The following is a 24,688-nucleotide window of genomic DNA, read 5'->3' as shown; positions in this document are numbered from 1 at the left end:
GTGTAGGTGAGGATGTTCATATATTCACTTGAAGTAAAACAAGACAAAGAGGGGAGAAAATGTGCATATCAGACCTGGGGAAAGTTGTAATTACCCTGGATTAATCTGAGCAATTTTGATAATTTCACATTACGCTTTTGACGTGAAATTACCAAAAATCACACAATTATGCCTGTTCACGTAATTAGGACTAATTTGGCAAAAAATTCTACCTCGTGAGCACAGGGACAGCCCACTTGTCTTCTGTTGCATTTAGTGCTATTTTCTTAGCGCCAAGTCCATCTGCTGGTGCAAATACACCACAGACAATTATGCAAGTTACGCCCATCTCTAGTGTGTATGCCCTACAATGGTTTCTACTTGATCTTGTCATATATGCAATAGAAAAAGTGGAAAAATAAATGGCAGTTAGGCTGGTTGTATAAAAATATTGTAAGAAACCACCGGTCCCCATAACTCTAGTTCACGATACAACAGTGAATCATGTGGAATGTTTTCTAAAGAAGTGCTGTAAATGTTTTTATGCTGCAGCTGGGGGGCAGTCACAACCACGTGTGGCCCCCCACCTCGAATGTCCACTAATGCCACATCTTGCTCTCTGTATTGATATTTTGACCTAGACTATGCACAATCTCTTCAATGAAACAGATATTTGCCAAGGGAGAAATTGTGTAGGTGGATTTGCACGTGCATCCATTATACAAGTTGTGCAGCAAACTCTTACTTATGATAAACTGGAATTGTTGTGTGTCTCTTACACATACCTGAGGATATCGTCGTAGACCCAAAATTCTCGCCAGCACGATGGAGTGCGTTGAACTAGAAGGCCCGACTATGGCTGCAATTTGAGGTTTATCCTGGCACTGGTAGTTGAGGACAGGTCCTGCTTGCTGTGTAAGTATCCACAGCATCCCCTCAAGTGCCTTCTGCATTACAGTGCACGAGTCATAGAGCCGGAAGCCCAAGGTGACATTGGGCAGGAGATTGAGGTTCTTGTTGATCTCTTCGATGGCAAAGACCATGGCTTGCAGCCTCTGGTAGGTCTGAAGACTGAACCTTCGATAGGGAGAGAGCAGATACAATGCTCAGTGATGAAGAGTGATTGGTAACATTGTTTAAAATGGAGCACACCAAACGTAAAGGGGTTCTAGTGCTATTTAATCTACAGCTGACCACTATGACATCATGCTGTGAGTTTGTGGTGGAATAGAAGGCTGAGACTTGTAAGAGTCACAATGTGTTCTTAAAAGAGAAAACGTTCAGGGGCTCAAAGGAAAGCATCCATAGTGACAAAATGAAAGTTATAAGAAAGCATTTGGAGTAATAAAGATGTTGGAAGCAACTGCAAATATAAGGTGGACAATGCGTATGGATAGGTCGTCCTAGAATTGTTCAATTTCTTATGACTTGCACTAATTCCTTCATGTATTATCTTGTATTGACTTCTGGCCCTTGCCCGCTAGAAGCCCCTCACAGCTGCATGATCAATCAGAGTATCACCAAAAATTCACATCTGAGGACTAACCATGTCTGCACTTCAACTGCAAACCCACAGCCTGATCTTATTAGCCTCTGAACCACCTGTACAGACAAACTCACACCTGGTATTGCTTCAAAGCTAAATGCTAACCATCTTGTAAGCATTATTCCACAATTATAAACGCTACTAATCAAAAACGGAAAATACTCCTACCTTCGATGAGGCATCTATGGCCTTTCTTGCATCCCATGAGATTTTCGTGAATTTAGCACCTCAGAAAAGATCTTAGCTCTCCCACCTTTTAACACACTCACCTCACCTCACCTCACCTCCTAACCCTAGGGAACTTCTTCTTTTGATGTGATGCATCAATTTGGATCATATAACATACACTTATAGGCATACGTGCTCATTGTGAGCAGGACTCTGGAGCTTGTGCCAAATCTTCTTCACCTTCTTCCATAAGGTCGACTGGAATAATTTAAACCAATGTTTAATCTAAAAATACATAAATAATTGTTGTTAAACTAATATTTTCTTTAGAGGCCGCCCCTCACTTTCACTACTGGTATGGCCAACTTCTTTTACTGATGCAGGCTGTTAATTCATAGGAACCTCCATATTTTGCATCCTAAGCAGTTGTTTGGCCGCGATATCATGTACTTAATACAATCAGACATATCTAAAGAATTTTTTCTGTCATACTATTTAGAGGTTTCTATCAATGCCTAATTTGGGCTTGGCATGCCCTTAAAATGCAGTTTGATATTCTGGCCACAAGGTGGCGGGTTTTTCTCATGTCAGCTGTTCAGTGCTTCCCGTAGAATTGCAAAGCTCTATTTAGCAGGATTCTTAACTTTATGGCTTAATCAGGACTTTCGGGCAAGACAATTATAAAGTGTTCTGTTTTCCTACATAAAGTGCCATTGGAGCACACCAGCAACCACCAGCTCAAATTAACTATTGACCTACCAAGAAGGAAACCCACAATCACTCATAGATAGGAACGAACGTCATGAAGGTCAGTTTAAAAGACACTGAACTTGTGCTCCTCATCGACAAATACACGTGGGTGAAATTACATAATTTCCCAAAAAACCACATGCATTACTCAAAATGTCACACAAGGTCATGCACGGCAGGGTCCTTGCGTAACCAGAAAATGTGCAATGGTGTCTCTAGTGGGGATCAGATGGGTCTTGTGTCCCAGCTCTGTTTGTTTTGCCCGCCCCCACAACCACAGCTGTTGAATGTAGCAGGAGTTGAAAAAAAGAAAAAGAAACACTGTTCCTTGCCACAAACAATAATTTGCCCTTTATCTTTTTGTTTTTGAAGAAGCGTTTTTGCTTAAAAATTTAAATTTAAATTTAAAACGAAGTCAGATTCTTTGGCACCTCTTGACAAACCTTCACAAAATATTACAAAAAACCTGTGCTGGTGAATCTTGTTGTGCATGATCCGTCAAGCGGGGGCAGGAATAAAGGGGGAGGGAGGGTTTAAAAAAAAAGTGAGTTTCCTATGTTAATTCCCATAGGACCTTTGAATGCAACCACAGCCCGAACCACTGGACGGAATGCACCAAATTCGGCAGAAAGCTAGCTTATGGTGCGCAGATTACACTTGCACTTATTTTGTGTATATCTGTCCAGTAGTTTTGAAGATATTAAAGGGAAAATACATTTAGATATCTAGGGCTGCGGATCCTTCGCGATAATTTCTTGAAAAGTAGCAAGCTAGTGCAGGGAAATACCCAGCTCTGATTGGCCTAAAACACTTAAAAACAGGAAGAGTTGGCAGCCATCTTAGGACTCGGCTAAAAGTTTAAAAAAAAATACAAGGGGCTAGTGTAGTGTCACCCTGACCCCTTAGCTCTGGTTAGGGCTGACCGCTCTCACCAAGCAAAAGCAAACATAAATTTGCTTTCCGACAGCGGGATCTTTCAAACAGGTCCCGCTGTCAGAAAGCAGAGTTTTCATCTGTCTTCCCTGCACGCAGATATGCCGATGCCATGCACTGCTAATTACCTCACAAATTACGGCACTCATGACATCTTTGATAACATCACTGATAATATCAATGTAATATTTGCCGTAACATGTTTGACAAAAAAAAATTAGCACTTTGGGAGCACGAGTTATAGTTACCTTAGGGCAAGAGTTATAGTTACTTCGGATAACTCTAAGTATAACAGGTGAATTTCTATGGTTTTGTATGTTTAAAATGTGAGCCTAACTATAACGTCCAGATAGATAGATAGACAGATAGATAGATAGATAGATAGATAGATAGATAGATAGATAGATAGATAGATAGATAGATAGATAATCTATTGTATATATTATATAATATCCATGGAAGAAAATACACAAAAGATGCACAATTTTGGAATTATAATTTTGCATGGGCATATTGCCAAAACTCTGCTCCATCCAATACATCTGCTCCTGAGCCAATTAATAGCATATATTATTATACTAAAAATCTTAGCATTCACCTTTGATATAAAAATGAATCTTGATACCCGCATCAGATCACAGCCAGTACCTTACACTGTTTCCTTCACCTTGTCACCTGCTGAGGACTGCAGGAACATGAAAAACCATCACCTTCTGCCATAGGTACACCTGTTCACTCTATTTCCTTCTGCAATGTACAGCACACATCCAATCTAAGAAAAGTTTTACAATTTGTCTAAGCATAGTATTTTGTAATCATAGGATTCCCTTCAAGTACAAAACCTGTGCTAGATAATATGCAAACAACTAAATTGCAAAAATGCTGGCATGATGCTAGGCACCTTGAATGTGTGCCAACCTAGAGGAAGAGAGCAGCAGCGCACATCTTAGCAGATATGGCTTTGCCAGTTCCCCCAAGTGCCATGCAGCACAGACACACTGCTCTTGCGAGTTTGTAAAAAAATTAATATGTTTTTGTCTCTCCGAAACAAATACATCTGTCAAACTGAGCTCTCTAACCAATGCTCGTAAACCTTTATTGTGTGCAGTCTCATGAAATCCAGATGTATGCCTTGGCATACTGTGGGTTTTTTCAAAACGTACTTTCATGCAGGCATATTCCCCGCCCCGAATGCTTGCCTTGTCTTGGCCTATTTTGTTTCAGTACAGAATTAAAAACTAAAAATTTAACAATGTTCTATATTTTATGAAACTTATTGCGATATTGTTTTAATTATTTATAGTGGCATTAAATTATGGAATTTCCATTATTACCATCTAAACATCTCAAAACACATAGGGGGTCATTACGAGTTCGGTGAACGGTTTTTACCGTCTGCCGAACTTCCGATGTGAGGTTGCCACCACACAGGCAGCAAAACCATTAGGAGATTCCCACTAGGCTCGTGGGTGGAAACCTTGCGAGAAACAGACTACATTATTGTTGTCGGCTCATAACCGAGCTGGCAGCAATGCTGTAGCCTGGAGAGTGCACGATCCCCCTTGTACTGTTCACTGTCTGCAAAGCAGACAGTAAACACTGCGATGGTGCCGGGCAGCAGGGGGTGGGGGGCCTGCACTGCCCATGTCAAGTGCGGGGCCCCGCACCTGTTCTCCACCAGCTACCGCCATGAAAAGGCTGGCGGAGAATGAGGTCGTAATCCCCTGGCGCATTAGGATCTCCAGCACCTCCAGACCACCGGGATCAAAGATCCTGGCGATGCTGGCGCCGCCAGGGTTTTCATGTCGCGGTCCAGACGCGGTTTGTCTAGACTGCCACACTCGTAATGAGCCCCATACTTCTTAAGGGGGCCTATGGGTCAAGTTATGTGTTAAATCGGTGGACACTTCACACTGCGGTTGTTCCATGCAGGATAATTCTGCTGCACATGTGATCTGTGCGCCTCACTGTTTTCAGTCCCTGCAAATAGATGTAGAGGTCACACTCTTGTCAGATGAGTTTTTATCTGGATAACAGATGAAGGTTTACTCTAGGTATATGTATGGGTCACCGCACATGTATATATTGTACCACAATACGGGGGAACTACATAGGTCATGATGTGTAAAGAAGTGCATTCTGACACTGTTCCACTAGGATACAACACACCCTTTATTTCGACTTTCCAGACCATTCATTGGAACTTTTATAACATAAACAATCTTGTGTTTTGATGATGTCCTTCACTGTGGTATTTCCAAACTCCTGCAGTTCTAGTCCTCGGTATTATATGTTATTACTGATTCATTACTGATGGCCTGTATTGCTTGACCTGCAGATATCTCGACAGACAACCCTGCCCTGACGAGACCAGGGGATTTAATGAATAGGGTTGAAAAGTCGATGCAGCCTTGGGGCTGTCACTCATGAACCTATGACATAACTGACATAAGCTGGGTTTAAATACTTTGTACTGGACAAGGTGTTTTGCACAGCTTTATGATACCCTGCATATCGGTTTGTGTATACATGTATGCACTTTTGTTGCACTGCACTAGATTGTATGAAAATGCACTACAATTTATTGGAACAGTAAGATTGGCTTACTATCGGAGCTAGTTGCGAGTGTGAACAGCAATGGATCCTCCGCTGCTGCGGAGGGGCATCGACCCCATCACCTTCCTGCCAGCAGCAGCAGCTGCAAACCTTTAAAAATAAAATGATAATAACCAATGTTTATTATTGCCTTATTTTTAGAAAGGCGGGCCGTGGGAGATGACAGGGACGGAGGGGGGGTTCTATTCACTCCCCTCAGTGCGCGTTTGTGTTTGGCTGGCCGTCTCGGGCTGGTCAAACACACGTGCACACTGAACTCTCTCCAACCTGCACTGTGTTTCTTTGTATTGTTTCTCCCCCGCCAGACACTGCCCCACGCCTTTCCCACACCGCGAGCCACGAATGAGTGTGGACAAAAGGCACATCGATTGGTAGATGATTAAAACAAATCTTCTGAATCATTGTAAGTAATGACCTGGAAGCACGTGGCCAGGCCAGTGCACCCCAACCCTCCTGGCCCCATGACCAGGACCCAAACACAGCTCTGTCAATCCTCCTAACTGAGATTCCCAATGAAATGTGTCCCTGGTTTTCCAAAATTACTTATAACGCAAAGGAGGTGGCAAGTGATTCAAAAAGGTGTAACTGCCCCCTTTGGGCACTTCCTCTAAGGGAATCATGTCATTCGTCTTGGTGGGTAGTAGGTAGTGGCCCAAATGACTATTTCTTGCTCCTCCTGATGTCTTTCCAAAAGGGAAACATTATTTTAAACCTGTTCCTTTATGGAACACAGGCTGTTTAAAAAATGTATTATTTTACAGAATGTGAACACAGGGTCAAGGTCGGCATGCCACCATCCCCTTGTTAGTAGCAAATGACAGAGAGTCGTAAACAGTGACCTGCCTAATTAATGTTCATCAGACAGATTGTTTTATGACCTCCTATGAATTCCAGTTTTGAGATGGAACCCACGAGTGCATAGGTCTCTTGGTAAAATGACGGACAAGTCACAATTTGCAAGCAAAAGGCTTCCTCTTTGTACATTTGGCCCATAGTTGTACCTGATGTTTGCTGGTACTGCAAGTGCCTTTCATAAGGTATTACAGTACATCTTAATATCAGAGAAAGCATTTAATACTACATTTTAGTTTTGTTAGATCACGAAAAGTCAGCTGTGTAAGCTTATTCCGCTCTGATGTCATAAGCTGCCCTTACTAGCTTGACAGTGGAGTTACAAAGCCAGATGAAGCTCTTATGTACCCCGGACAAACGAGGACAGGCAAAATAAATAACCTATTAAACGAATAGCATGTCTCATTTCCTGACTAGTGATGGTCTCTCTTCAAACAGCTCCTAATGTGCCAAATAAATAAATAAATACATTTAAAAAAATGCAGGGGACCAATGTTTTTCCTAGCAGCCTGCTGCTGGAACTGCTGATGTGCGTATGCATGCAGTGCATGAATAGTGTGAAGCGGCAGATGGCAGCTGCAGTGTGGACTGAATGCCAGCTGTGCCAAATACCAAGGCTGCCTAGACTTGATTGTGCCCCGTTCCTCTTTTGCCACCTCTTTTATTTCTTTTTTACATTGTCCGCCTCTTTGACTCACTCTTTCAGGTTCCCTATTTTCCCTGCGTTATCACTGTTCCGCTTTACTGTGTTACTTTCTCTTGCTCTGGGCCAAAGACAGACAGTGAAAAATAAATCCTGGTTCCCAAAACATGTACTAGAGCCAGCAACTCGAGAAACCTGGCAAATGTTGAACACTATCACCGACCAACCAGACTGCTTAGAGATAAAACATCAACAGGTAATAAATGTCCACATTTTCTACACTATAGCCTGCACTGAGGTGGCTCCAGTGTTATCCTCATATCCACCGGTTCTTGCGTCCAGAGAAGTGTAACAGTAGCAGGAACTGTGCCACATTTTCTCGAGTCCACCTGTCACTAAGGCTTGGTTATGAGCTAAGGCGCAATTTATTGCCTGCTATTATTAGGCGCAATAAATAATACCTATTGCGAGTTCATGGGGAATAACATGTGAAGTTTGGTATTTAACACATCAAAATCTGCAAGATGTTGCAAATACCATATATTTTCCTCTTTTAAATTTTGGCAGGTTTGACCTTGTGAAATTTAAGGAAGGCTGAGTTATTTGATACATCCGATGATTATCAGATGTGTTAAGTACCTTCACACTTTTATTTCCAACCAATTCGTAAGCAAGAGTTTACACCTGGGTCGGAATATTATGAGGAACTCATAATCAGACCCTGCGTGTCAGATGAAGCCAAAGGAGAGAGGGTGATCCCGTGGGGCGCCCTGGAGCATCCCGCACCCGTCTTCAAGTCAGTCTTCAGGCGGAAGGACATTTGGAGCAGCAGCAAGCTTACCACCAGCTCCTGAAACAACTTCTATTTACTGAACAAAAGCACAACTTTTAAAACTGTGAACATTCATATATCTGCTTTAAAACATTTAAAGCATTTATTCTGAAATTACAATCTCTATAGTAGTCAAATAGTTTGAAACCACACTCTCCTAATTTCTAATATATTAAATAAACCTCACTTTTACGCTATCCCTCACTGCAACCCAGTGTTAAGGCAAAATCCTAACATTGGCAATAACTGCAATCCATAGACTCACCCTAATCATATTTGTAACACATACCTAAATTTACCACTAATCCTAGGACTAGTGCACACCATTGTTAACCTTACCCTAATCATACCATTAACTTAAAGCTAAACCTTAAGCCTTACCCTAATGCTACCCTGTCACTCACCCATGTCTTAACTAGGGGTGCGCGGTGAACTCCGCTCCGCTCGCAGAGTTTTTCCAATTTTGTTTAGAGCGTGACGTTCCGAAAGACTCAGCAGAGCGGAACAGAGTTTTTTTCCTCGCTCACGCTCGCCAACATCAAGTTGGCAAGCGAGGAAAATCTTGCTCCAGAGCACCTCCCAGTGAGATTTCTAAAGGCGGGCGGTCGCGGATGGTCACTACTGCTTGTGTTGTGAAACCTTCCGTTTGTGTTGAGAAAGCTGCCGCTTGAGTAGAAAATCTACTTGACGGGCAAAAAAGAATTAGCTCCCTCTTGCACTGCCCGTTGTGCCATTTTCCTGATTTTTCAGTGCAGGACAAACACCCAGAGCTAAAAATCAGTGCAAATGGTGCAACCTAACGCACTCTGCCACTTACAGAACTCTGCGTAGAGCAAGAGCGGCAGAGTTTTTTGATCACTTCACAGAGTTCCACATAGCGAAACTCCGTGAACTCCGCCCAGGCCTAGTCTTAACCTCATCCCTCACCTTACCATTAACCTAATGGTAAACTCTAGCTATTACCCTAATACAAACCATAGCACATGCTTGTCCCTATCCTTACCCCTATCTTAAAGTTAAACACTAACCACTACCTAAATGATAACCGTGACACACACTTGCCTTAAACTCCATCCCTAACTTTACCCTTATTCTAAAGCTAAACTGTACCCAACACCCTTGTTAACCCATTGCCTAACCTTACCCTTATCATACAGCTAACATCAAACCATTACCCCATCGCGCACCCTAGCATATACCTTTGCTTACCCCCATCATTAACCTTCCTTTTACCATAAAGCTGGCTCTACACATAAATCTAATACTAACCCTAACAATCTAACTCTCTTTAGCCCCAAACCCTGCCCATTCCCAAATGAAAGCTAAACCTTCTAAATGTTATGTAAAAAATGTTTTTTTTTTTTAAGTTTTAAAAAAAAGACTTTGCTTAAACATTTGGCATAATATAGACTGGACCTAATAGAGACAATAGCAGAATACATCCTTGCCATATGGAAACGATTGAGTTGGCGCCCACCTTATTTTCTGTGTTGGCTGCAGACACTGAACAACAGCTGCTTCAGGAATTGCTTGCTGTTGAGGTAAAATTGTCTTTCTCTGCGAGTAGATGCCAGATATCCATTAGGGTCCAGGGCAGTGTCATGATTGGCAGAGCGATTGTTTTGTTGGATGTGAGGTCTCCAACCTTTGTACTAACAAGAGCTACTTATGCTCAATGAAAATCATCCTGAGCTACTAATAGTTTTAGTGTTGTACACATTAGACAATATTACATTAATGGCCACCCTATTCAAGATTAACAGCCATGATCATCTCAGTGCACAATTGCTAGCCATAATGTGAAAAAGGCTTAGTCAGTGTGGAATGCCTTTACAAGGGTAATACATAACAGCCACCACTCCAATGCCCCCTGGCAGCAAAGTAATAATATTAGTAATAAGCCTCCCAATACTGCAGGGTATATCATTCAAAAATCAGATTTAAATATATTTTGAAAATGATGGGTTCTGAAAAATACAGATTTTCATGTCAAATATACATATTTCAATGTTTGTATACATAAATTAATTCAACCACACAAAAGCATCTTAATTTAGTAGGCCGGGCTGCACACAGGGGAGATACTCACAGGTACCTGGAGAGCTACCAGTAGCTCACGAGCTACTCTTTGGAGAAGCCTGGGTTAATGGAATATCAGTTATTTGATGACATCAGAAGTAGGCTTTAATTACATTGATTAGGGAGAAAAGCCCTTAGATTGTGACATCTTCAATAAATCTGTCAAGGATGGCACTAATTAAGTGAAGCAATGATAAGCATTGGCAAAGCCGGTAAGTCCGGCCTTGTCATCCTTATATATATTTTTTTATGTATTTGTTTTTTTTTTATATATGTGCTGTAGGCATTAAAAGTACTTAAAAGTAAATATTCTGCTGTCTGCACCTGGTGTGCATACTGTGGTCAAAGTTAAAATAAAAATTTTAAAAAATTTAAACAAGAGATTGGAGCAAAAATATGAGCAGCGATGGGCCTTCCAGGCCTGGTACTGAAGTAATGTACTATTCAGGTGGTTGTGCAATTTGTACAAAAGCAAAATGTCATTATTTACAGTGAAGTTAGTCAGCGGCTGAGGTAGCAGGAGTATGATATGCCTGACACTTCAGCGAACCAATGGATGCAGAGATTTGATTGAAAGCCTCTAAATAGTTCTATTTATGCATTTCTATTATGATTTTTGGGGGAAATATGAGGCAGCCTTAGGGTCAGACTGGGTTATAGAGCAATCAAGCAGTGCCTGACGGGCTGGTCTGACAGATCAGTGTGTGGGCCATTTCGTTGGCTGTTTTTGGACCTCTTTTATGGTCTAGTGGTATGCTCTTTAATGTTGATTTTCCTGCTTTTACGATAAGCATTGCCTGCAGCAATCTCAAATCTAAGCAGTCTCTCACACCTTGCAAACTACTTATACACCATGTCTTTATGTGTCCAAAAATGTCCCAATTTGGAACAGGAGCTACTTTTTAGGCCATCAGATTCACTAACAGGAGGACCTTTTAGTCTGGTGCTTGACCTATTTGTTATCCTGATGTGATCTTGCTGGTTGTTAGTGTGAGCAGCCACAAAGATAATGGGAAAAGCAATGACACTGGTCAGAAACCCTTCATAAAACCAGCTCACAATTTCTTCTTAGGTGATATGAAGAATGTCACAGAATAAATGTTTTACGTGGGAGAAGGTGCTCCTTGGAGCACCTATTTGATCTTGAGATCCCAGCTTGGAAGGCATTCCTTTTGTTTTACTTGCTTGACACCATGTGTCTAGTTCATAGAACAGCACAAAGTTTCCACTGTTGCTGAATGTTTTCTTGTGAAGGAGACGTCAGACATGAGGTAAAAGACAACACTGGAAAATTATTTGAGAGTACTGTACCTCAATAATTTCGATTTCTGCCAGACATTAAAGTTATTTTTTTCATTGAAAGCACTTTAAAAAAAAGAAATCTTTGAAATTGCAGAATTCTGATCTCTCCCCGCACCGAGGACTGCCATGCACCAATATAATATTATATATAATACAATATAATATAAACCAATATTGCATTCAGCGTACTTTGGCCCATATTTTTGGGTTGCTGCGTTGCCTTACGCCAATGTAAAAGAACAGGAATGCACCATATTTATGAAATATGGTGTATTGCAGTCCTTTTCCCCTAGCTGGCACACAATTTGCTGGCTAGTGCCAATGCAGGCACCCGTGCACCATGGTGCAAGGGTGTCTGCGTTGCATGCAGGATTGTTTTTGTTCAGGAAGTGGCACCTTCCTGCACGAAACAATGCCAAGAGGCATTTTCCTCTTTCAATTGGTAAGAGAAAAAGAAAACGAGGAGAAATACAAATATTTCTCGGCGTTACGTCTCTCTTGGGAGGCGTAAGGTTTTGTCGCTGTCCCAGGTTTACATCATTTAGTAAATCTGAGGCAGAGTCCAGATCCATGGGTGTTGCTTTGGGAAACCCATCGCAATGCCCATGGATCGCCCCCTGGCACAGAGTAAGGTGACGCAGCGACTTGCCCTGCTTTGTCTTACTCCACATCTACGAGGCCATGAAATGCCAAGTAAAGAGGCTTTGCGCGGCCTCATAGTTATGAATGAGAGTCTTGTGCCGCTGGCACTAAAAGTGATGGTCAGCAGCGCAACCACTCATAAATACGCCTTTTTGTGGGCCGACACTGAAACTATGCTTTAATGCGTTTTCCTCTTTGTGCGTGTCCTACAGAACGCGGCACATATGCAAAGAGGAAACAATAGGATGAAATGAAACCATTTCTCAGTGCACCTGCCTCAGGGAGGTGGAGGAGTTTGGTCCTATCCCCATCTACAGTTCTTTCTAGATAGAGATGTCCATCAAAATCCCAGGTGCACCAGCCATGAAACACCCCCTTAATGCAAAGTAACCCAAGACAGCCCATTGCGCTTCTTTTCATTACTTTGGCTTACAGACCAACGCACATCATGAGGACATTGTATCAGGTTGCAATAAAATAGTAATGCAAACCTGACGCAAACTCTTTGTAAATCTGGGCCCGACTGTTCTCCCCACGCATCACATTTTATAGGAAGATAAATGAGTGGTAACCAAAAGGAGACCTACAATTGGCAGACCATCTGCACCGGTTCCTCTGTGAACGAGGTATCAGGGTAAATCCGGGCATCATGGACTGGGAAGATCCCTCCAATCAGGATGTCGCCCGCGCGCGTGAATCCTGAGGCATTGGCTCTCTTGAGTTGGCATCCGGAGGCGGGCTGCTGATTGAACGAAGTGGGCAGGAGGCTCGAGACCACTGCACAGAAGAGCCCGTACTGGCAGCCAAGAAGGTTCAGGTTTTCATGAAGAAGTAAGGCCTGGGTGACGTAACGGAGCACAACTCCCATGGTACGGATGCAGCCTGGTCGTACACTGATTGCCGAATCACCACGTGACACAAAAAAGAAGTAGCAGTGACAGGAAATGAACATTGCTTTATGCCGGGTCTATTCTATATCTCTATAGACCTGGTGCATCTTACAGAATTTTGAGCACATTCGCTGCTGTTTGCACAGAAAAAAAGTCCACAAAGTCCCTTTGCAGAGGAAGAGGCCGCTCCTTCACAGAAGCTAAACACACACACAGTTAAGCTCTTATGGACAAAATATACTTTCATTATAAAATGAACGGTTCTGAGTTTTGAGACTCCAATTAAGTTGTGGAGCCCTTGGGGCTGCCCCCGAGTTGAACGCGATTTGGTAGTTGGACGTGCACGAGTAGTTTTAAGAGGATACGCTTTGGTTTTAGCTACCGCCGATGTACAAGGCGGTTTAGCTCCAGAGCAGAGGCCGGCCAGCATTTATAACCGCTCACAGAGCGTCCCGCAGGACCAGAGACTCCTCGAGTGTCTCCAGCGTGAGCTGCCACCTCCAGCCAGTTTATGGAATGCAGACATCCAAGATGCGCAAACGCCAGGGAGCAGCTGGCGATTATTCCCTAAGTAATGGAAAGTGGAAGGCTCCGAGCCACCCACCCTTTGATTGCTACAGATTTGGTAGTGAAAAAAGTTAAAAATAAGGCAGGAGGAAATAACCTTCGTTCCCCGTGACCAGTCACCACCAAATGTGATGGCTGTCTTTCTCCTTTGCCAAACGTGATGTGGGTGATGTGGGTGAAATGGTTCAAAAGTTATGAGAGTCCCAAACCTTTTTTCACTGATCTTTACAGCAGGAATTGTGCTCGCAAATTCCTATAGTACCACTGAATGGGTGGTCATCAGATTTTATGGCACAGCAGCTTTTCAATCATTCAGTGCCTTTTAGTCCTCAGGTGAAAATCCATTCTGTCGTTGTGGAGAAAGCCAAAGAACTACAGGAGCCAAATAAAACGAAAATAACTCTGAGGCGAGCCTACCCGCTTATGAATATCTGAAGAGAGGGACAGAGAAAAATGAAAAATACCTTATTCCTTAACCTTGCTGTCACTCACTTGCCTAGGGCGCCTGCCTTGCCTAAAAGGTGTGAGGGCAATCGCTGTGAGGGCCATCTCAACCTGGCGAATGAGGAAGAGGAGTTAAAAAACTGCACACTCTCCTACCAGCTCTACTGAAGTACGGGGGAAGAAACTTTGCTTTATTCTACCTTGCCCACGAGTGAGGGTAAGAATTTGTCCCCATCAATGTCTAAGTGGGGAGGGTATAGCTTTAACTCCCACCCCAAGTGGTGATCAATGCTGATGAGAAATTGATCTCACGACGAACACTGCTTGTGTGTGGAGGGGCTATTTATTGAATGTCCCTCCCCTTGTCAAGGGTGGTGGGTGGTTACCACCTCCCCTGTCAGGTTGGTTGCGGGAAAGACAGGAAGTAAGAAAAAGAACAAGGAGCTGGTGCGAGTCAACCCACTCCTCCATAAACTGCAAATCTGCACAATGCTGCAAGTCATGGATGAGTTGGCTAGATGTCATCTGTTGTTGGACCTGGCCCATTCTGCAGGGTCACCCCAAAGATTTTGCGTTTTTCCCTCCACTTTTTGCTGATTTTGTTTTTGTTCGTTTTAGGACTCTTAGCTCTTTTGCCAGTGCTAAAGTGAATGTTCTCTCTCTTCTAAATATGGTTTGATTGCAACATCCACAATTGACATATTTAATTTAACTTATAAGTCCCTAATAAAGTGCACTACTGTGCACAGCTCCTGTAAATTAAATGCTACTGGTGGGCCTGCAGTTCTGATTGTGCCACCCCTTCAGTAGCTTTGTAAACATGGCTCAGGCCTGCCATTGCACAGCCTGTGTGTGCAGTTTTAAACTGCCATGTTGACCTGGCAAGTTAACCCTCTTGCCAGGCCCAAAGCTTCCTTTTGAATATATATGTCACCCCTAAGGTAGGGCCTGGACAGCCCCAAGAGCAGGGTGCAGTGTATTTCGAAAGTTGGTCATGTACTTTTAAGTTTTACATGTGCAGGTAGTGAAAACCTATTCAATTTGTCTTTCACCCTTTCAAGGCCTATCTGTCCCACAGGTTAACACTGGGATTGCCTTATTACATTTTATAAGTGTCATTTCCAAAGGGAAGAGATAGGATCCCCAAGTTCAGTGTCTCTTGAATCACAATTTCAAATCACAGCTTATGGTGAAGTCAGATTTTAAATTGCAAATTGGAAAATGCCACTTTTAGAAAGTTGGCATTTTCTTACTTTAACCCCTTCTCTGCCTGGAGTTTTCCCCCTCAAATGGCAGGCCTTTTTTTGGCTGTTTGGGGCAGTTCGCGCTTAGGCCCTCATAACATTTTGTCCACATAAGCTACCCACACCAAATTTGCATCCTTTTTTTCCAACATCTTAGGGATTCTAGAGGTATTCAGAGTTTTTGTTCGTTTTAGGACTCTTAGCTCTTTTGCCAGTGCTAAAGTGAATGTTCTCTCTCTTCTAAATATGGTTTGATTGCAACATCCACAATTGACATATTTAATTTAACTTATAAGTCCCTAATAAAGTGCACTACTGTGCACAGCTCCTGTAAATTAAATGCTACTGGTGGGCCTGCAGTTCTGATTGTGCCACCCCTTCAGTAGCTTTGTAAACATGGCTCAGGCCTGCCATTGCACAGCCTGTGTGTGCAGTTTTAAACTGCCATGTTGACCTGGCAAGTTAACCCTCTTGCCAGGCCCAAAGCTTCCTTTTGAATATATATGTCACCCCTAAGGTAGGGCCTGGACAGCCCCAAGAGCAGGGTGCAGTGTATTTCGAAAGTTGGTCATGTACTTTTAAGTTTTACATGTGCAGGTAGTGAAAACCTATTCAATTTGTCTTTCACCCTTTCAAGGCCTATCTGTCCCACAGGTTAACACTGGGATTGCCTTATTACATTTTATAAGTGTCATTTCCAAAGGGAAGAGATAGGATCCCCAAGTTCAGTGTCTCTTGAATCACAATTTCAAATCACAGCTTATGGTGAAGTCAGATTTTAAATTGCAAATTGGAAAATGCCACTTTTAGAAAGTTGGCATTTTCTTACTTTAACCCCTTCTCTGCCTGGAGTTTTCCCCCTCAAATGGCAGGCCTTTTTTTGGCTGTTTGGGGCAGTTCGCGCTTAGGCCCTCATAACATTTTGTCCACATAAGCTACCCACACCAAATTTGCATCCTTTTTTTCCAACATCTTAGGGATTCTAGAGGTATTCAGAGTTTGGGGGTTCCCCTGGAGGAAACCAAGTGAGTAGCCAAAATACAGCAAACTTTTTATTTTTTTAAATGGGGGCTAAAGGCTGCAGAAGAAAGCTGATGTTTTTTCCCTTAGAAATGGCATCAACAAAAGGTTTGCAGTGCTAAAATCACCATCTTCCCAGCTTTCAGGAACATGCAGACTTGAATCATAAAACCTAAATTTTCAACACAAATTTGGCATTTTACTGGGACATACACCATTTTACTATTTTTGGTGCTTTCAGCTTCCTTCCAGTTAGTGACAGAAATGGGTGTGAATCCAATGCTGGATCCTGGACAGCCAAATGTTTCTGAAAAGTAGATAACATTGAATCCAGCAAGGGGTCATTTGTGTAGATCCTTCAAGGTTTTCCTACAGAAAGTAACCGCTAAAATAAAAAAATACTGAAATTGAGGTGAAAAAAAGAGTCATTTCTGTCCACGTTTTCTTCTGTAATTTTTTCCAGCTATGGCATATTTTTTAAAGCAATATACTGTTACGTCTCCTGGACTCTTCTGGTTGCAGGGATATATAGAGCTTGTAGGTTCATCAAGAACCCTAGGTTCCCAGAACCAATAAAGGAGCTGCACCTTGCAATGGGTTTTCCTTGTATACTGGGTATAAAGCAATTCATTTGGTGAAATATAAAGATTGAAAAATAGGTATCAAGGAGACCTTTGCATTTCTAAAATGGGCACAAGGTAAGGTGTTTTTTTGCACAACTCTGAATTCCGAGGTCCGCATACTAGCATGTGAATAACAGGGCATTTCTCAAATAGTCGTCTTTTTTACATACTGTTTTACATTTGGAGGGAAAAAATGTAGAACAAGACAAGGGGCAATAATATTTGTTCTGCTATTCTGTGTTCCCCCAAGTCTCCCGATAAAAAAAGGTACCTCACTTGCCTGGGCAGGCCTAATGCCTGCAACAGGAAATACAACATGGACACATCACATTTTTACATTGAAATCTGATGTGTTTATTGGAAAGTGCCTAGATGTGGATTTTGGCCTCTAGCTCGGCTGGCACCTAGGGAAACCTAGCATACGTGTGCATTTTTCAAAATTAGACACCTAGGGGAATCTAGGATGGGGTGACTTTTGGGTCTATCACCAGGTTCTGTTACCCAGAATCTGTTGCAAACCTAAAAATGTGGCAAAAAAAACAAACACTTTTTCCTCTCATTTCGGTGATAGAAAGTTTTGGAATCTGAGCAGAGCTACAAATTTCCGTCCAACCAGCATTCCCCCAAGTCTCCCGATAAAAATGGTACCTCACTTGTGTGGGTAGGCCTAGTGCCCGTGACAGGAAATGCCCCAAAACACAACATGGACACATCACATTTTCCCAAAGAAAACTGACCTGTTTTTTTCAAAGTCCCTAGCTGTGATTTTAGCCTCTAGCTCATCCGGCACCTAAGGAAACCTATCAAACCTGTGCATTTTTAAAAATTAGACACCTGAGGGAATCTAGGATGGGGTAACTTGTGGCGCTCTCACCAGATTCTGTTACCCAGAATCCTTAGCAAACCTCAAAATGTGGCAAAAAAACACTTTTTCCTCACATTTCAGTGATAGAAAGTTCTGAAATCTAAGGGGAGCCACAGATTTCCTTTCACCCAGCGTTCCCTCAAGTCTCCCAATAAAAATGGTACTTCACTTGTGTGGGTAGGCCTAGTGCCCTTGACAGGAAATGCCACAAAACACTACGTCGACACATCCAAATTATCAAATTCAAAACTATCTTTTTGCGGGGTGGCAAACCTAAAAAATCACATTGTCCCACATTTCTGTGTGGGATCACCGCACTGGCACAAATTTCCTACCACTCAATGTTCCCCTCAGTCACCCGATAAACATGGTAACTCATTTGTGTAGGTGGGCCAAGTGCCTGTGACAGGGAAGAGCTGTAAATATGTCAAAATTGAGAGGGAACCAAAGCAGGTCCAAAAGGGCAGTTTGGAAAAAAACGTTTTAAGCCGACAACTGTGGAAGAATTGTTATCGTTATAGATGCGACAATGCTGTTTTGTAGGAACTTTCTGTATTCCTGCAGATTCCGAAAGAGTCCATCACAAAAATGTTTGATTTCAAGCAAAGGTGGAGGTTTGCAGGGCATTGTGGGTAAGAAAATGGCGCTGGGTGCACGTGAACCACACCACCCTGGACTTACAGATGTGTCTAGGTCTCGTAGATTTTTCAACATGGTAGCATCCCAAAGTCCAAAAAGTGCAGCCCTCAACATTCCAAGTGGGACGATTTTGAGAGTTAGATAAGCTCTCATGGCTCGAATGTTAAACCAAAACCCCAAATAATCAAAGATTATTTTTCTTGTAATTGTGATAAGATCTTTTAGTGTGAGGGGAGGGCTGAAAGAATGTTACCCCCTTTAGTTGTGGTGGGGACATAACCATGCCCATACTGGTTGGTAGGCATCACCCCACTATTTTGTATATTTTTTTAATTCTCTGGCATCTAGTAGGCTTTCTGTCCCCAGAGAGTGAATCAGGGGTAATTGCCAAATCTGCCCACCGGTGGGGAAAACAGCTTTGTCCCCATTTCTTGGGGGGACGGGGGGGATATGCCAATACCCCCACCCTCTTTGAAAAAAAAAAAAATCTTCCCTGGTGTCTGTTGGGCTTTCTGACCCGCCGGGGGGGGGCAGATGAGCCTTACAAAAATAGGCCGATCTGCTATAAATAAATTTGCGCCCCAGGGGAGTGACCCATGCTTAAGGGGTTGCTTCCCTTGCATGAAATTGGCACAAAAAAACTAATCTCTGGTGCCTAGTGGTTTCTACTCCCCTTGGGGGCAGATTGGCCTAAGACAAATAGGCCGATCTGCCCCCAAGGTGGGCGTAAATGGCCTATAATAAATTTGCCCCCCAGGGGAGCAACCTGATCGGCATAATTAAAATAGTCTGATCTGCCCCTAAGGGGGGGGCGAAATGGCCTAAAATATGTTTGCTCCCCAGGGGTATGACCCCTGCCTAAGGGGGTCTCTACCCTTTTTGAAAATTGTTGCAAAAATAAATCCCTGGAGTCTTGTGGTTTCTGCCCCTCTTGGGGGCAGCTTTTCCTAATGAAAATAGGCTAATCTGCCCCCAAGGGGGCAGAAATGACTTTAAAACAATTTGCCCCCCTAGGGGAGCGACCCTTTCCCAAGGGGTCGTTCTCCACTTTTAAAAAATAAAAACAATAACTATCCCTGGTGTCTAGTAGCTTCTGGGTCCCTTATGGGCAGATTGGCCTAATTAATATAGGCTGATCTTCCCCCAAAGGGGGCGGAAACAGCCTTATAAAAATGCCCCCCTTGGGGAGCGACCCTTGCCAAAAGCTTTGCTCCCCCTGCCAATGTCATATACAAAATAAAATCCCTGGGGTCTAGTGCCATTCCTGCAGCCCGATCACTGCGTTCGGGCTTCAGGAATGCTCAGAGCGACATGAAAAGGAAAGGAACAGCCTTTTCATGCCTCCCTGACCCCGTATCAGGGAGAAACAAATCTATTTCTCCTCAGTTGCACTGGAAGCTGAGCTGGGAGGCAACCTCTGACATCACAGGGTGGCGGTCAGGGCTGGAAGGGTAAGCTATTCCCCTTCCATCCCTGCCCTGAGAGGGTGGGTGGGAGGCTCATGTGGTGTGCGCTTGCGCTCCCCCATAAGCCAGTCGCAGGATGTAATGGTTCCTTCCTTGTCGCCTCAGCCCTGCAGCCAGGGACGTAACAATTACGTCTGTTGTGACCAAGGGGTTAAGTTATCTAGTGCCTTCTGCCTGTCTCTGAATACACGTCTGGGTGGTGACAGGTGGGCTCTTGTGCATTCCTTCCAGACAGCCACACAAAGGGAGCTTAGGTGTGACTGAATAGATATCTGCATGTTGATGGCCCATCCCAGTCAGGATAGGAGAGAAGAGGTGACACAACTGAAGGGACTGGGTACTGAGCCCTCACAGAGGGCTGCCTAACCCACTGTAGTTTGTGTGGAGTCACAGCAGGACGGACAAGGACTTTGTGCACTTCGAAGGCCTCTTTTTGAAGTTTCTCCCACTTCAAAGGCACCACTAGGTATAAGAACTGTACTTCTGACCCTACCAAATCAGTACACTTCAGGACCATAGGACATTCTGCCAGGAAGAAAGACTGGTGTGCTGCTAAAGGGGCTGTAATTCTGCTGGAACTCTGCTAGACTTTGCTGGACTCCTGCCTTGCTGTGCCTGCCCTGCTGCCTTCCTTTCCTGGGAGTGAAAAGAACTGCACCTGTATCTTTATATCCTCACAATGAAAGCGACTTCAAGGGCTTTCTGGCTTGCCTTTTTCTGAAGTCTCAGGGACATCATAGACTTCACTCACCTCTACTACAGCTGCTGGACTCTGGCACCTGTGAGTCCTACCCTGCCAGGTGGTGCCAGTCCAGGCCTGTGCCCTTGGAAGTGTGTTTCACTGTGGTGATCCAGCAGAATCTGCGCATAGCTGTCATTATGCCGATCTGAACCGCCTCATCTCACTTCAACGACAACACATTGCTGCTGATGATGAGGACTTCGCAACCTTGATTATGTTGCTCAAGATCAACGCATCACCAATGGCCCTGATGCATCACCTTTGCACCACCTGCTGCATGGCCCAACAGGAACGCATCTTTGACTGAGTGAATCAAAACTGTCGCAACACCTTCACATCGCCTCCTCTGGCCCTCTCATCGGATCTTCAATGTCGAAGCAACCCTCCACACAAGGTACTGTGTCAGTGGCACAGGGTTGGTCCTTGTAGCCAGCCCACACTCCATCATGGTCAGCCTAAACTTTGGATTTACCCCGGTCTAGCGTGACCCGATAGCCCTGGTTAGCACTTAATCTTTTAAGCAGTACAATTGTAGATATTCTTAAAAAAATCGTATTTTGATTTCTCCATATTGGATATTTTTTGTTTTGGTCTTCGTTTTGTTCATTAAATTAAAATCTATTTTTAAAACCTGGTGTGGATTACTTTTGTCTGGTGTTTTCAATGTTTTATTATTTTAAGAGTTGCACAAATCATTACACATTGCCTGCTGCGTTAAGCCTGCCTGCTTTGTACCAAGCTACCAGAGAGTGAACACTGGTTAATTTATGGCGTGTAACTGACAGGATACATAAGCAATGCAAAGCCACTTTGCTTGGCTTTGAATGGCCTCCTAGATTTGGAGTAAGGCATCAGTGCAAAACGCTGCATTGCCATACTCTGCCTAATGGAGGCATTCCATGGGCATTGTGGTGGGTGCTCCTCAGCAACACCGTTGGATTTTTACACATCCACGTATTTGCAAGACTTTGTAAACCTGGGATTTCGCCAAAACTTTTCACCTCCCCAGTGAGACCTAAGGAGGATAAATATCTTTTTTTCTTCTATTTTGTTCCTCTTTCTGTGTGATGCATTCTGCGGCACACATAGAAAGCGAAAAAGCATCCCAGGATTGTATTTGTACAGGAAGGTGCCCCTCTACAAAGCAGACACCCTGGCACCATGCTGCAAGGGTGCCTGCTATAGCACTAGGCTGTCTAAACAGCCCCAGAACACTGGGAAAGGACAGGAATGCTCCATATGCCATAGATAGGGTGCATTTCTCCCTTTCCCTTTTACACAGGGCGGTGCATAAATATGGGCCTGAATTTCTAATGCCTGTACAAGCATAATGATCCCAATTGAGAAGAGGGTGCAGGGATGGGCAACAGGTGACCCTGACCTGCCCCTCTGTGGTAACACAATGGGTTGGACGTTGAGGAGCAGATCACTACCAGCCCCTGGTTTCTGTTCCTCTATGGCCTACATATTGCACATGACACAGACTATGTTACCCACTCCTGTGCCCTGTTTGCAGTGGAGAACCAGGTATTGGAGTGGGTAGCAAGCCACCGTGTCAAACTTTCCTGTGCCCCACTGAGTGCTGTAGGACAGGAACTATCAGCTCATTGGTATCTGGCCCTTTTTCTGCTCTTCAATTGTGAGCACGGTGCAGGGTTGAGTGACAACTGCCTCACACAACCTCCTCTGAGCGTCCTGCATGACATGGAGGGCAGACAGCTATCAGATGTAGTATATGAGGCAGTGACAGCAGGGGTGGCTCCTCTGCTATTGCGGAGGAGCATTGTCCTCCCAGTCCCCCCTAACCCCCATGCCAACAGCAGCAGCTACAAAATGTTTACTATAAAATGATAATAAACTACATTTATTATTGTTTTATAGTAAAAGGAGTGGGGCCATGGGGCTGTGACGGGGATGAGGGGGAGTGCACAGCACTCTCCCTCAGTGCGCATGTATGCTTGGCCGGCTGTTCTCGGCCCGGCCAAACACACATGCACTCTGGGCCCTCTCTAACCCAGCAACGCCAGCACTGCGTTGCTGGGTTGGAAACAGCAGGCAGAGACTTCCACTCTGTCTTGGAGCTCCGTCCAATCCTAATACTGCTTTCATGCTGCCAGCAGCATGAAAGAAACGTTAGGAATGGACGAAGGGCAGGCTGGGAGCCTGTGCGTGTGGAATCCAGTCGAGGAGCAGATCAGAGCGTCGAGGTGTGGTGCAAAAAGTAACTTAAAAAAAAAATATTATTACATATATATATTTCGTTTATCGTGCCCCGCCCGTCACGTGCCACCCCGCCCGCTCCTTTTCCCTCCTACGAGCCACCACTGATTGACTGTAAGGGGGGGGGGGGCACGAGACACTTGGGCAACGGGAATTTGGCAGGAATAGGGGGAAATAGGGAACACACAGAAGACTGCCAAGTGGCTGGAGAGGCACATCAAGTGACATTTTAAATTTCAACTGAACCCCGAGATGGCGAAATTAAATGATATTACACATTTACCTATAAAATAGTTTTATATTACATGTTTATTGTGGAGCGTTTAACTTGAAAAATGTTTCTCTTTTTTAACAGGGAAATTATTATTGAAAGCAACAGAGAAACTTGGGATAAAGCAGTTTCAGTGTGGTAAAAAGGGGAAAAGTATTTAATTGTTTTAGTTAAAAATACACCGTTTCGAATGTAGAAGTGACAATAATCACTCCGAATTATTTTCGTGTTATCTCTCATTAATTCTAGTATTGTAAGTAATTATTGTCTTGGAAATATATGTAATTTAATTTTGTAGGTCTTCAAGTTTTAGAGAGAGAAATTTTTTATTTCGGAAAATAGCATTCCTAAAAATCTACAGGTAAAATATTTCTGTAATTAATATATTTAAAAATAAATGACTTTACAATGAAGCTAAAACAATAGGCCTAACAATGTACTTATTGCATTTCATGTATAAGCAGAATATATACATATTCATGATACTGTGATCTTGGATTACACATAGGGAATAGTTCATATTACTATGTAAAAACAATAAAAGGAGGAGAAAGCGGAGGGTCTAGCAGCCTTGAGGTCAGTAATATACCTCTTTAGAGTGCTAGTGAATAAATGCTGTTTAATTGTGCTTGATATCATGTAAGGCTTGTAAGTAAGTGCACTTCATAAACAAAAGGGCCGGAGAGACCATAATTGGCCACCATTTGCAAAAGCACTTCGTTATGGTAATGTCATACAGTTATTGCTCTTATAAAGATTTGTTTTAGGGCAGCATCAACAGCTGCCCTGTCCAAATTCCACTGAGCCGTGAATGGCCCTATCTTGAACGTATTGTAACAGACATTTAAGTACAAGGACTTAGCCAGACGGACGGAGGGATGTTCAAGAGGGCTTCAAAGTGGGACATCTGCTTGTAGATCAAAAACTGGGCGGAGGGTCTCCCCAAGGTGCAGTTTCAGTGGAGAGTAGCAATGATGAAAGGGTGAAATAGTGAGAGCGAAGGTATGTGAGTGACCTTGTAACTGAGTGAGTGAGTAAGGGAGAGTGAGAATCAATGTGCAGCAGTATAAGAGACAGTGAGAGTGAGTGTGGGTCAGTATATTTCTGTGAGTGAGTGGGAGTATGACTTAGAATGAGAGGGTGAAGGTGAGAGAGTGTGAATATGTGTGAGTTACAATAAGTGTGAGGAGGGTGAGTATAAGTGAGCAAGAGTCAGGGGCACTCCTGGGAAGTGTTTGTGTGTGTGTGTGTGTTGTGTGTGCCACTGGTCATGGCATACCCAAGGTAATTCTTGGCTTGTGAAATTACCTAGGACCACCTACTGGCACTGGACCGTTAGAGGTAATTCTTGCAAG

At 43.5% G+C, this 24,688-nt stretch overlaps 1 protein-coding gene across 1 annotated transcript in view; it reads right to left on the bottom strand.

The window, feature by feature from the left end:
* LOC138267222 (extracellular calcium-sensing receptor-like) overlaps positions 1–13,210 on the bottom strand; it is a 63,015-nt gene extending 49,805 nt beyond the window's left edge. The window contains exons 1-2 of the mRNA XM_069216078.1: positions 12,930–13,210; positions 765–1,056 (exon numbers count right to left, since the gene is read on the bottom strand). Coding sequence (XP_069072179.1) covers positions 765–1,056; positions 12,930–13,210 — 573 coding nt within the window. The remainder of the gene's footprint in view (positions 1–764; positions 1,057–12,929) is intronic.
* Between the last annotated feature and the right edge of the window lie 11,478 nt (positions 13,211–24,688).

This window comes from Pleurodeles waltl, chromosome 12, assembly GCF_031143425.1.
Source record: "Pleurodeles waltl isolate 20211129_DDA chromosome 12, aPleWal1.hap1.20221129, whole genome shotgun sequence".
Classification (NCBI taxonomy): Eukaryota; Metazoa; Chordata; class Amphibia; order Caudata; family Salamandridae; genus Pleurodeles; species Pleurodeles waltl.
Note: the sequence above shows the minus strand (reverse complement) of the source record. Positions and strands in the feature narration are given on the sequence as shown.